The sequence below is a fragment of the Notamacropus eugenii genome, chromosome 6, assembly GCF_028372415.1.
Source record: "Notamacropus eugenii isolate mMacEug1 chromosome 6, mMacEug1.pri_v2, whole genome shotgun sequence".
In the NCBI taxonomy this organism is placed as follows: domain Eukaryota; kingdom Metazoa; phylum Chordata; class Mammalia; order Diprotodontia; family Macropodidae; genus Notamacropus; species Notamacropus eugenii.
In genome coordinates this window covers 257,343,884-257,358,758 of record NC_092877.1, presented here as the reverse complement: position 1 = coordinate 257,358,758, position 14,875 = coordinate 257,343,884, and the positions used below count along the sequence as shown (strand labels likewise).

The 14,875-nt window shown below is 35.1% G+C and overlaps 1 protein-coding gene across 24 annotated transcripts in view; it reads right to left on the bottom strand.

Annotated features, from left to right (window-relative positions):
• RBM26 (RNA binding motif protein 26) overlaps positions 1-14,875 on the bottom strand; it is a 107,754-nt gene that overhangs the window by 52,846 nt on the left and 40,033 nt on the right. For 20 of the 24 annotated variants that reach the window (XR_011969931.1, XR_011969930.1, XR_011969932.1 and 17 more), the window contains 3 exons: positions 11,803-11,943; positions 10,942-11,097; positions 810-921 (listed from right to left, as the gene is read on the bottom strand). Coding sequence is in view for 14 of the 24 variants with exons in the window: in XM_072622149.1 (XP_072478250.1) it covers positions 810-921; positions 10,942-11,097; positions 11,803-11,943 (409 nt within the window). In the remaining 10 variants the exon portion in view is untranslated. The remainder of the gene's footprint in view (positions 1-809; positions 922-10,941; positions 11,098-11,802; positions 11,944-14,875) is intronic. The other 4 variants (XM_072622150.1, XM_072622155.1, XM_072622157.1 and 1 more) reach the window with 1 other exon arrangement.

Here is a 14,875-nt window from a genome sequence, read left to right as displayed (position 1 = left end):
ACAGCCCTATTATAGCTCTTACTTTCTCTCATCCAGCAAAGCCTAAACCTTGAGTGAAGAAGATGAGATCTCAGAGGCTTCATGAATACACACTCAGAACAAATTCACTAACAACAGTTAGGTAACTGCATTCAAAAGTCTTAAAAACAACATTAAAATGGAGGGAATTAAGATTTTTACCAGCATGATATCTGCCAGGCCAACTGTGAACAGGACCTACGTACGTATCTTTTGCCCCAGATTTCAAAGGAGTTTTTATACCTATGATGCCAACTATGTCAGCACAAAAGACAACACAGCAGGGGAGACGGCACATGAGGAGGTGTATGGTGAAGGCCTCTGAAGCTCTCTAGCTTGATGCTCTGTAGATTTACTGTCAATAAAAGTCCTTATTCCCAATCCCACCCTGGAAATCTCACCACGAGGCTCTGGACACAAATAATAATCCCCAAATGGTTTAAAGGACTAAAGAGCTTGGAAAACTAATAGTACTATAGCTCAGCCACAATATAATTAAAATAGGCCCTTATGGACTAGTATGAGAAACTTACAAGCATTTATAACACTTTTATCCATGTGAAAATGAATTTTGAGTTCCAGACAAATGACTCACAATAAAAAAATGACCAAGAGATTGGATGATTACATAATGTGAAATGCTTCATTTAGGGAAAAAAAAGCTATGGCTATATAATATTATTCACACACACACACACACACACACACACACACACACACTCTTTTAATATTTTAACAGCCTAAAGGTAGATGAAAAGTAGTATTCCTCAATGTTACCCCCACCAGCTTACTTGTCAAACCAAGTCTTCTTAGCAGGAACTCCAGGTTCCCCCGATCCAATGGTTCTTTTCCTTGACTCTGAATCGACCACTATCCTCATACTGCTTTTATTAGGAGGCTTTTCTGTGAAAGAGAGTCAGCATCAACTGACATTTCTTTATCTCATAGCTAATTAAACTATTTACATTCACATGAAATATGAAGAGTGCAAGAATAAGCAAAGAAGAAATAAAGGTAAATAAGTGAATCTTAAAACAGGAATTTATTTATTTCAAGACAATGAAATATCCCTTAAACTTAGACTTCCACTACAATTTTCTAATATGCAATGCCGAAAAAAAATTACACCCCCCAAAAATTCTATTTTATCATTTGTACAAAAAAGTTCTCAAACTTTCCCCTCTTTGGACCACATCTTTAAGGGGAACGTGGCCCAATGATCTGTCTCTAACATTGCTTCCTTTTGTTACAATCAAAGAAAAACAAACAAAAATCATTATTTAAGATAATTTTTTAAAAATGTTAAGAGTTCCACTATTGCAGAATCTACTATGATATAATCCAACTTAAATGTTTTTGTGTGACGAGCACTTAGAGAAATTCAATGAATAATTATGACAAACTTGAAAACTAAACTACCCCTGTGAGAACCAGTGATCAAGCCAGTAGACCTTGTCTCAATTTAACAGGGTTAATAATATTATTTATATTGCAAAACATCTTTCACCACGCAAGCATTTGTGAATTAAAAAGAAAACAGGCTATACTCAAAAAATGTTCAAGGAAATATGCAAAACAGCAAAGGTATTTTTATTAGCTTCCTATACGCAACGAGCTTATGTTAATTGTGTGATTATAAAAAATAGCTGTATTGTTGCAAATGTTTATTTATTTATTGTTGCAACCCTTACCACATTTAAAGTTATATGCACTTTTAATCCACAAAGAATATAAAGCTGCATGCCTAAAACCTTCCTTGCTTGAAAAAAACTAAAATAGGAAATGAGAGAAAATGGCTGTTTTGAAATAGCAAGCACTAGAAACAAAAATCTCTGAATATATACAACTGACCAAGAATTCAGATTTGCTTCCAGTACAACATGGAAAATATTTTTAAGTTTTTGCAAGAAAACTTTACCCTTCAAAAAAATTGAACAATTTTGAAGAAATATGGTATTCTCCATAAAGAATAACAAAACATCTTTAAAAGTTTAAATTATAACCTGGTGAACACAGAATAAAGCAAAACTGTATCTTAGATCTTTTTAGATGGATATATTTAACATGATTTTAAGGCATTTTTGTGTGCGTCTATGTATATGTACGTGTACATGTATATGTCCTCATAGGAGTGATATGTATATTTCATGATCTACACTGAAGAACTACGTTTTTAAAATACCATAACAATGGCAATTACAGAAAAAAAACCCAAAGAGGTGTTCAAATAAAAAGTTACGTCAGAATGGGGGGCAGGGTTGTTAAAGAAAGAAAAAATTTTGCTTATACTTTCTAATTATTTTTAGGAGAGCAAGATACTTTGTCAGGTTACACCACCACTCAATTATTTCTTATACATTTTCAAGTAGCAGAGAGGAAGATGACATACTGACAAAAATACTGTCAATACCAACCCCAGCCCTGCCTAGTCATCTTAAATTACCAACAAGATTTCTAATAGTACCCCCAATATTTCCACATATGCATATTCATGCTAAGTAAATGAAATTGTTGTTTTTAAGGTTTTAAAAACTATGTAATAAAACACTAAATTGGAAGGTACCTCAGAGGTCATACAGGTCAACCTCTACCATAAAAAACAGACTGCTGTGGTAGTGCTGGACTTAGAAATATCTAAGTCTGAATCCCATCTTAGATATTAGCAAGTCACTTAAGCCTTTCAGTCTCAGTTCCTCTTCTGTAAAATGGGAATAATAAAAGCACTTAGTTCAAAGGATCACTGTCAGTCAAATCAAGTGCTTTGGAGATCTTCAAAGTGCTATATAAATCCTGATACAAAAGATTTGCAGTGGTCAAACTATCATTATCAGATAACTAAATGCTATAAAAAGAAAAGTATCAGACCATAAAAGGAAAAATGAGGAAATAAATAAACACAGCCATGCTGCTACTACTACTATTATTGAACATTCAAGGCAAGTGGTCATCCATCCCCTACTTTAACAACTTCTATGAGGAGAACTCACTACTACAACTCTTGAGGTAACCTATTTTTGGATAGTTCTAATTGCCAGAAAAATTTCTTACATGAAATAGAAATCTGCTTCTCTATAAATTCCATCCATTATTTAGCTCTTAAGTTTTGAAGCTATGCAGATGATAAAGTGTATTCAAAGAAAACTCTCCATGTGCATAGTGTTTTCTCTACAAAATGAAAAAATTTAAAAATGGAAATTACTGAGTAGATAAAATTGTATTGAGCACAAATCCTACAACAATCAAAATTCCTTGAGCATTCCCTCACCCAAAGTATTTAATTAATTATTATGGATAGTGATTTCAATTTAACCTATGATGGCCTATTCTATTTACAGCTGAGTAGAGTTCTTGAGAAACATTCTATGTATACACACAATCCATAAGGTTCTAACACCTTTCCAATACCTTCTACAATATAGTTGGTGATATACTCCAATTTAATTTTGTTGAACGTTCACTGTTCACCTGTTAAATATGCTAGAAAATGGAGGAAAGATGCAAAAATAAAATAAGCTCTTCCCTGCCCTTGGGAAGAACACAAATGAGTAGAGATACATAAATGCACAAATTCTAATATAAAACAGAATCTTATGTCTTTAACCTAAGAGGTAAAAGCAAAGTACTACTTGAACTAGAAAAGGCGGTATTGGGGGGATGGTCAAACTATACTTGTCAAATAACTAAATGCTGTAATAACAATAATAGTGACGAGGTCTTTCCTGAGTCTTTCAGCTACTTGCATCTCCTGCACAAAATTTCATGTTTAGCTTTTTCAGTCATGTATGACATTTCACGAACCCATTTGGGGTTCTCCTTGGCAAAGACTACACCATGGTTTGCCATTTCCTTCTCCAGCTCATTTTACAAATGAGGAACTATGGCAAACAGGATTAGGTGACTTGCCCAGGGGGTTACACAACCAGAAAGTGTCTGAGGCCTGATATGAGCTCAGGAAGACAAGTCTTTGTGTCTCTAGAAAGAGAATCCAGGATTGGCACTCTGTCCCTTGTACCACCTATCTACACAAAATATTTTAACTTATTTTATGTATTTCTTTTTGCATAGTCTTTCTATTTATAACCCTGATAGGGTACAAACTACTTGGGGATAAAAATTCTTAGCATTTCTGTCTTTGTATCATCAAGACTTAGAACTGGGTCTGGACATGCCCAGTCTTAATAAATGTCTGCTGAATGACTTATTTGGGCACTCATCTGAGAATTAAGGATTTTACATTTAAAACCTAAATCTAATTAGTACCAATTTATAGAAATTATCTGGATAAAAACAAGTAAGAACTCTCATTATAGAGGTATTTTCCTTTAAAGTACTGAAGGTATTCTGAGGTTGCCATTAAATCTTATGAGATTCTCCTAACATTGAATAAAGCAGATGTTTTCCTTAATGTCTTTTGAACTTAATATAATCAAAATAATCAATTAAAATTTCAAAATTTAGAAAGGTAGGCCCATTCTGACATTTAATAATTAAAAATAATAAATCTGACCTTAAAGACAGTGAAATTCTGTAGTGTACTCGCAGAAGACTTAAAGTCTTCTATGCTATAAGATATAATTTGCTAAACAGATTTAAATTTACCCCACTAGAATTTTTTTCTATTTATATTTTGATTGGAATGCTGCAGTTAATAGAATGTACCAAAAAAAAAAGACTTGAAAGGTTCTATAATAAAAGATACTGTCTTAAGTAATTTTTACAAAGAACATAAAACCCAGGTCATATCTATCACAGAATTTCTGTAATTGACCAGTAAACTTCCATTTCTTTCAGATTTTTTGACTGATCTATGATATATTTAAGTAGCCTAAGTGTAGGACATTTAGTTATATTTGAGAAACAAACCTAAGATAGGGTTCTTCTAATCTTTCCTAATATAGATACAGCCTTCATAATCCAAGGAAAAAGGTGGCAAGTACTAGTAGCACTGGCTCTGCATTCTAGCTGCCTTAAGTGCATCTAAACACAGTAAGATACTATAATCTAGATACTGACAGCTGTCTATAAATAATTAACAATCAAATAACAGCTGTCATATTAAATCAATAAGGCATAATTTTTATTTAAGTTCTGAAAACATGAAGAATTTCTCCCAAATGATATTTGTCTATTAATCTATTTGCCCCAACAGGATTTCACAGATTTCCTCATGGTACAACAAAGGTGGTGTGCACACTGGTTCTGGTCCGAGGACCCTAGATCATCAAATGCCACTTGTACCATTTACTATCTGTATGATTGTGAGCAAGTCCCTTAAATCATATAAACTTAAGTTTCTTCATTTGTAAAACTAGAAGGTTGAGTTAAATGGTCTCTAAGGTCTCTTTTAGCTGTAAGATCTATGATCTTATATGGCAGCAAAAAGACAGGGCAAACAGCTATTGGGCCAGTATGCAACAGACACTCCCGCAAAGATCTCTAGGGAAGTCTGACTTTAGGTGCAGCTAAAATCTTATTCTTCTTCTCATGTAAAAAGACATTTTCCTGACTAGGACAAATGCCCACCATATAAGAATTGCTCATTAAGTTCCCAACTCATGCACATTAGATTTAAAGTTAAGCAGACATTTATCTATCAAGTCTTTTATGGATGTGTGCCATTCACGCTTCTTTCCACCCATGAGATGTCAAGATGCCCCAAAAGGGATGTAAAGCAAAAATGACTCCCACTCACACAACAAAGTAAGGTTTACAAAGCACTTTCCTTAATGCAATCCCAGATATACAAGTACTATAAATGATAAAATAGGGACTAAAAGGTTAGGTAACCTGCTTATAATCACAGAACTGGAAAATGATGGGGCCACAATTTGAGTCAAAAATCATGAAAGCTAAATTTAAAGTCAGGGGACCTGGATTCAATTCTTACTACCTATGTGACCTTGGACAAATTACTTCCTTTCTGGGTTTCAGATTCCCCTTCTGAAAAATTAGGTGGCTGAAACAGCCTCCAAGCACTCTTTTAGATTTCCAGCCTACAATCTAGTGCTCTTTTCCCTATACTATAATGCTTCTATATAATAATAATTATAGATTATGGTTATGTAACATGTTGAAGAAGACACATTTTTAAGTAACCTAATCCTACATTAACTTAATCTGGCAGTATGAACAAATACATTTAACATAGAGTAACCAACTTGTGGGAAGCTTGTAGAGCTTTGTAAAATTATCTGTTTAAGCTATAAAACTTCAGGTCTGAGCTCAAGTGCTCTGGTGTAATTTATATACTGAACTGAGACTCTTAAGAAAATTTCTCAGGCCCAAGGTTTTTAACTGATATAGATGAATCACTTTTTCTACCTGGCTATAAGTAGAATGTGATTCCAAAATTCCAAATTATTGCAGAATAATAAAAAGGCTTCCTTTCTCATCCCCTTAAATTCTCTTTCTTCTTTCAGTAAAGCAGTATGGTAGTCCTTTTACTTTATTTCCACCCAGGATTCTCACGGACAGTGGGGAGGAAAAAAAAAATCAGACCATCTTATCTTCAAAGATCTTGCTGTTGTTTTTTCTCAACAATAAACTTTATCATCCCCCAAAAAGTTATACAGTTACAAAAGCAAGTTGAATTTTTCTCATACTTTTTTCTTTTTCTCTTATTCACTTACCTTATTTTATTTCCATTATAAGTCACTGTGAATACATCTTAATCTTCCACGCTACAAGTTCTCTTTTTCCCCCAGATTCTAGCACAGTGCTATGTATGTATGTAACACCTGTACCATAAATGCTTGCTGAATTGAATTTTCTTATTTCTCCTGCTAGTCTCCCAAATAAATCTCAACTTGACACTGCTTAGCAGTCTCTCAGCATATGATTCATGTTGTCTTGCCAGAAGAATTCATTCTATTGATGAAAAATAAACTAGAACTGTTTGATTCAATTGTGTGACATAATAGCCAAAAAAGCTAATTCAACTTAGGCTCCATAAAAATGCAAAATGACATGACAATCCTACTCTGAACTCTTTCCTTATCAGATAGATCATATGAGGAATATTCAGGTCTAGAAATCATATTTTTAGGAAGGACAATGACAAATAGTAGTTTCACCAAGATGATGAAAGGACTAGAAAACCACACTGTACAAGAAGGCCGGTGAATAGGTACCATAACTGAGTCATTATGAAATTGATGGCCATTTACTTTTTTTCCAGTTCTATGATATTGCAAAAAGTACAAAAATGTTTTATCACAGATCTCCTTTAAGGTAAGACATATGCCTAGCAGTAGTACTGCTGGGTCAAAGGGTATGGCTTAGTGACTTTCCTAGAATAATTTCAAATTTCTTCTTGTAATTGTTAGAACAATTAATAGTTTCAACAATACTGCATTAATGTGCCTCTTTTCAAAATCTCTACAACCTCTATTGACTCTGGCTTATTCTTCACCTTTACCAACTTGGTAGATATGTTTCCGTCATTATTAGTATCTGGAGTATTCTTTATTATGGTTAATAGTGTTTCAATTCTTTTGAGACCTTTTTATTCATAATCTTATAAAAGATTTGATACAAGTTGTGGCATTGAGTGTAATAAAATATTATTGTACTATAAGAAATGATAAATATGAACAAATACAGACAAACAAGGGAAGACTCATAGGAATGTATGTAAAGTGAAGTAAGCAAAACTAAGAAAATATGTAGGACTATTCTAAATGGAATTAAAAGGTTGTAAAGGAAAACAACAAAACAACTCAAACTGAATGCCATTAAAATATAATGACCAAATGTGACAAACACAAAAGGATAGAAGGCAACTCCTCTCTTTCTTTGCAGAGTTGGAGGAAGATGTAAGCTCAAAACAGCACCTATCAGACAACTTCTACTTTTGCAAAAACAATTTTTTACCCTCTTTTTATTTTGTTATTTCTCCAGGAGTGGAAAAGGAATATACTGAGAAATATATATGTAATTTTTTTTAAAAAATTATCTATAGACTTATGATGAAAGGTACTGTCCATCTCAAGAGAAAGAACTGGCAGAGCCTAAATACAGATCAAAAATACTTTTTCTTTACTTTGATTTCCTTGGGGTTTTTTTTAGTCTGTGTTTTCTTTCACAGAATGACTTACATGGAATTATATTTTGCATGACTGCACATGTATAAGTTATGTCAAATTATTTGCCTTGGGGTGGGGGTAGGAGGTGAAGGGGAGGTAGGGAGAGAATTTAGAACTGAAAATTAGGAAGAAAAAAAAGAATGTTTAAATTGTTTTTACAAGTAATTGGGAAAAAATAAAATATTAAATAAGATTTTTAAAAAGCTATCTGTAAAAATTTATTTAAAAGATACAAAGTTTGAAGAAAACACATATAAGACTGCATATACAAAACAGCTATTCTAAAGGATCTGATCTGGTGACAAGAATTAGACTTGCTCTAATTGACTCCACTAGGCAAAACTAGGAATAATGTGTCAAAATTGTAGAAGAGTCAGATTTGGACTCAATATAAAAAAAAAAAATCTTCCTTAAAATTAGAGCGTTTTAAAATAATGAGATGAGTTTATTGTACCCCAAATTCCAGAAATTAGTTAATTCCTATTACCAGAAAACTTCAAATGAAGCCAGATGATTATTTCAACCAGATTCCTGTGAAAAGGATTCATGCTCAAGGCAAGTCAACTAGATCAGGGCTTCTTAAAATTTTTTCTCTTGCGATTCCCTTTTCATGTTTAGGCAAAGTTTATTGGCATGATAGCACATGCAGTGCAAAGTGTGCATGCTCTGTGTTTAGAACCAAAGTTATAGGGAAGTTACATGAGACAACACACGCAAGCGCTGTCAGAAAGACCTTGGATTCATTAAGCATTTATTTGTGGTCACTGTGTGTTCAGAAACTTTTTGCTCTTGTCAAATTTTTCACAGCCACATATGGGGTAACTACCCACACTTTAAGAAGAACTGGACTAGATAACAAACTGGAGAAGTCTCTTCCAAATCAGACTCTATGGTAGGATCGAAAGATCTTTAGAAATATGTAAACAGGAGTGGATTATTCCACTCTTCTCCCTACCACCCAGGGCCCACTGACACTGTAAAGTGCCAAGAGAAATAAACTTTAGTATATTTAGTATAAGTACTCCCTGAAGTGTGTAAGTAGATAGCTATTAATTCCAAATTTACTTATTACTTTAGTTAACATCAAATCTTGAACTTTCAAAAGTAAAGCACCCAGAAGAATTCTTTCTCCAATTAGTTTTAACAGAATGAACATATAGCACAATTTAACAATTTGCATTTTATTACAAATACACGGCATTAGTTCTGTAATTGTAATGAGGGGCCTACCTACAATATTTTCAAGAAAACATTCCATCTAAAGAATACTGTTATTACAAACATTTAATGAATGTCAACCATGCTGACAGCTTAGTATCAGAGATAAAAGAGATAGCTTTGCAGTCAGAAAGATCCTGGGTTTAAGTACTTCCCCAAGACATACTAGGTTCTATGATCATGAGTAAGCCTCTCTGCCTTCTCAGTGTGACTCTTCAGCAGTTGTTAAGGAATTTCCACAATGGAAATTCTCTATACTAATTAAGTCACTGGTTAAATCTGGACCAAAAGGGGGTAGGAAGGGTGATGCAAGGAGGGGAGAACCATCTTGTACCCAAAATATCAGACTTGTCAATGCTATGTCTGAAATTATGGGATATATGTCAACAACAAAATTTCCATCTCAAAAATGCATTATGAAAATGGAAAAAACTACTTTAAAGTGAGAAGAGCAAAAAGAAGGAAGAGAATTGAGTATATTTAACTATTTTAGTTCCCCATGCAGGACAAAAAAGCCAAATCACACAAATTACATGATTTTCTATTTTCTCAAGAATTTATATTTCAATTAAATAAATGCATATGTTTGTGTGTAGAGGGGGAATATTTCTTGAATGTTCATGGCCATATGAAACTATAGAAACGTACAGAACAAAGCTGAATAAACAACCAAAGCATTAGAAAATCAAGCAAACTCTACTATACAAATATTATTACCTATTTAGTCTCAGCTGCATTTTTACTCCTCCTCAACAGGAGGAAGTGATTTTTCTGGGATGGGAGGGGGGAGGCACACTGGGATGTGTGTGTTTTCATCCTTCGTTGTTGAAGACCATGCCATCAGAGAAATAATGACATGACTTGCACTTGACTTTGTTTTGAGTGAGGGAGGTGGAATAAAGAGGATATCACACCTCAAGAGAGAATTTAAGAGCCAAATAAAACTGGACGTAAAAGGCATTTTGTTACAGGAAAAAAGGATGGAACTTTTTTCAACATTTTCCCTTATGACTGTTATCCCTAATTCTTCATCTGTGCAAATTTCATGTTTTACCTTCTGGAAAATGTCCATCTCTTCTAAGAAACAGAGCAAAACAAATACTGTCACCCCCTAAAATAGAGACTACTTCAAATTTAATACAGAAGTAAGATTATAATAAACTAAAGCTAAAAAACCAATTTAAACATATTTAAATAAATGTTTGCTCAAGATGTTCCATTATGTAAGTCTTAAGGGGGAAAATCCTAACATAGTAGATAAACATGATACAAAGTCCAAGGAAAATACCACCTGGGGAAGATACACAGTTTGAAAAAATTAAATCCAGCATAAGAATGCAAAAAATTTAACTAAAAACCAATCATCAGTACTATGAATTAGCTCAATCTTTACTATTCTATGGAACTGAAAAAGAAGGATGTACAGCAACAACGCAACCACCCATACACTCTGATCCTTCACAAGTGATGATGGAAACATGCTTCTTTCACAAATGACTGGCTATGGTACAATATTACAAAGGTTGACCAAGGTTGACCCAAGACCTACAACTGGTATCTAGTACATGTCCTTTCATCTCTGATGTTGGGAAGATGAAAAGAACAAACTTAGTCACAATACCTCTGGGTGGCAGATCCATATCTCCTGAAGTAAGTCCTATCAAATTAGGCCTTTGGGCATGCACTCTGTGTCTATACATAGGTCTGGAAGTGTTTGTTATGCTTGGGGCTTCAGGATTATAGCCATCTGTGTCATATGTATCTGGTAATACAAAAACTGTAATTAAACAACAATTATAAAACTCCACTTTGAAATATTTTGTCATATAAACATAAAACATTGACACTATATAATACAATGTCAGCTAAAAAGATCCTCAAAGATAATTCACTAATGTCACTAGTATCAAAAACATAATCATAATAAACTTTTAAGACTTAGAAATCATCTCAGTTTATTCTCAGAACAATGCTAGAAAGTAGGTGTTACTGTCATTTTCGCTTTACAGATGGGGAAGCTGAGGCAGACAAAGAGGTTAAGTGACTTACCTAGGATCATACAGCTATTAAGTTTGTCAGGCCAAATTTGAACTCAGGTCTTCCTGACTCCGAGTCCAACATTATATCCTCTGCTCCACATAGCACACTCTGTGTGTGTGTGAATGTCTCTATACCCCCCCGCCAAGAGTTCATAGAACTGACAATTTTTATCACAAAAAATTTTCCAGCTGTAAGTGCAACAATAGTACAAAAAAAGTTTAGTCACCTTGGCCAGGTCTCTTAACCTCTCCAGGTTTTAGGTTCCTCACTATTAATAAAAAGACTGGACTAGCCATTCCCTCTAGCTGTAAAACTACTATATCTTATGACATGAATTGCCAAATCACTTTGACTTTTCAAATGTGAATTAAATAACTAAGTTTTTCAGTTCTGAAATTCTATGACTCTTTGAATGGATAATCTTAATAAGTCCATACTGCACCTGCTGTAAAGAGAGAAGGTGGAGCAGGCGGAGGCTGGTGATGAATACCCGTTGTTACTACAGTAGGAACAGAACTGGTTGCAGAGTTCGGAGGAGCATCCATGCCAGATGGCTGCAAAGGAGGAAGTGGAGGTGGTGGTCCTATGAAAATCAAGAATAAGATATATCAACTGAAAGTAAGTCAATTAAATATTGTAGGCTAATCAAAATGTTTCCTTTGGTCAGGTGATGCTCTGATAGGACCTGTGATATTACAACTAAGGTGAAATCATACGTATGCAAAGATGGGTTCTTTGCTAAAGAAGAAGTGTATCTTATTAGAAGCAAGGATATAATTGCCTAGAAAATTCTAGACTTAATCACAAAGGCTTCACATTGAGAAGAAATAAAAAAGAAAACTGTCTACATGTAATGAAGCCAAACCAGAGACCAGCCATCACTGTTAATAACAAACAACAGCTAGTAGAGTTGTTAAATGATTCAAAAGAAACAATATCCAAAAAAAGGAACAATAACTCAAGTCAGATGTAAATAAAATAATTCACAACATGTGACTAAGAATCAAGTGAACTAGAATAACAGAATTTGAGATTTGAAAGCAACACAGTATGCTCACAAGTTACCACAGAGACTTGATGGGCTCAAGACAACAAACATTTATGTTTTAGCCTGCCAAAAGTTTGTCATACATCATCTCACTTGAGGCTAATAATCTTAAGAGTCAGGCACCAAAATGGATGCAACACCTCATTAGAACAGGAAAACAGACAGTAGTAATTAAACACCTACAATGTGCCAAGCACTGCCCTAAACAATGAAAATACAAAAGCAACAGTGATACAGTATCTGCCTCCAAGAAGCTGACATTTTATCAGGGGAAACAACATAGATACCAACAAGTATATACAAAATGGATACAATGTAAATGGGAGGAAACCAGGAGACTAGCAACTAAGGGGTGGGAGAGGGAATCAAGACCGCTTTATGTTACATGGTTGTGTATCACTTGAGTTTTGAAAAAACAACGGATTCTAAGAGGCAGAGATAAAATCAGACAAGAGGAACAGAGAGTGAAAAAACCTGCCACCAGCTGATGCTACCAGAGGTGGGGAGCCTGTGGGCCTCAAGGCCACACGTGGCCCTCTACATCCTCAAGTACAGCCCTTTGCCTGAATTCAAACTTCACAGAACAAAGCTCTTTAACAAAAGGGTTTGTTCTGTAAAACTTGCACAGGCAAAAGGCTATATTCGAGTACCTAGAAGGCCACATGTGGCCTCAAGGCTACAGGTTCCCCAGCACTGTAGCTAATCTGCAGCTCTCTAGCTTCTGGTTAGCGGATATTTTAAATCAGTATAAATAACAAGGTATGTCATGCCAAAACAAACAACAAAAAGGTCACTTTGGCTAGAATAAGCAGTATTAATACATAAAATAAAGCTGGAAAGGTAGGTTGCATGCAGAATGTAAAGGACTTCGAAACAGAGAAACTTCTATTTGCTCACAGAAGCAATAGGAAGACACTGACATTTACTGAGCATGGAGTGACACGGTTAGAACTGCACTTCAGGAAAATCACTCCGACAACTCTGTGGAGGACAGGCAAAAGAGAGGAGAGATTTGAGGCAGGAAGACCAAAGTGCCTCTAACTAGTCCCGAAGTGAGGAGATGAGGGCTACCTGAGTTAACTGAATAAATGAAAAAGAATGTAAGAGTCTATAATGTGCAATACACTGTACTAAGCAATGGAGATACAAAGAGAAAAACAATAGTCACTCTTACCAAGAGCTGTAGAGATGACACATATAATAAATAGGTTTCAACTTTGAGTCAGATAGAAAGTTCCCAAAGTCCTTGGAGAGCACTGGCAGATGGTAATGCCATCTTCTTTAATGTCTTTTCAACGGATAAAACAATATACATTTTTAACGCTGAATAATTTGATTCTGCACCAAGGGGTTTAGAAAGCAAGACCTTTCTTGTCAAGGTGTCCAACAGTCGTGGCTGTTCAGGAGGTAGGGTCTTCAACTACTGCTGAAACAGGTGCTAGTTCCTATCTCCATAAGGGTTGATTCCCTGGACCATGGCTGCAGCAGCCAGGCTGTAAGTTGGGAAAGTAGACCAAAGTTGGTGTTGGTCCTTTCTATGACACATTCAGAGTCCAGACCTGTCTTTGCCAGGTTTTAAATTAAAGTCGTGGTACATGTGATGGCAATAGTCTGAACTGCCTAGCACATATTGTACCTCAGTACTGTATGCCCCTAGAAACCTTTGCTTCTTCAACTAGGCTGACTAGCCTATGCTATGTTCACTGGTAGTTGGAAGTGATGGTAGTAGGTCCCTTTTCAACAGATGTTACACTTATGATGCTAGAGTCAAGTGAGCTAGGCTGGCAGTTTAGAAGGTACTGTTATTCCTGGTATTCCTGGGCCTAAGATATCCACTGGTGACAGTTGGTAGGTACCTGGTGGTGGTAGCAGCAGTCCTTTTCTCTACAAGTGTTACTTCCTTTCAATGGAGACTATAGGGACGAAGCTAGCAGCAGAATCACTGATACTGGGAGCATGACTATTTCTAAGACTCTTGGGCACAGGTTCTTGTGTGTCTCCACCAGGGCATGAAAAGCGAATGTTATAGTGAAGATGGTGAGGGTGGGGGTGCTTATATATGTTGTTTCTTATCTGTTAGGTTGAAAACCATGTGAGTAGAGAGAAGGGAATGGGTGTAAGAGATAGTGTGAAATTAGGAGAAAATATTAGATAACTGATAAGACATGTAAGTGAGGGAAAGTGAGGAACTGAGGATAATACCCAAGTTGTGAACCTGGATGACTATAATTATTATGGTACCTTCAAGAGAAATGAGGGAATTTGGAAAAGGGATAGACTTCAGAGAAAAGATAATATACTAAGTTTTGGACATGCTGTATTTCAGATGTCTGAGAACACAAAGAATACAAAAAAGTGGCAATAAAATAACTATCTATCAAGAAGATGTGCACGTTTTTAGAAATCTGTAAATCTAAGGAATGCATGACTGAATAGAGGTAGATAAGGAACAACGAAAATAAAGACA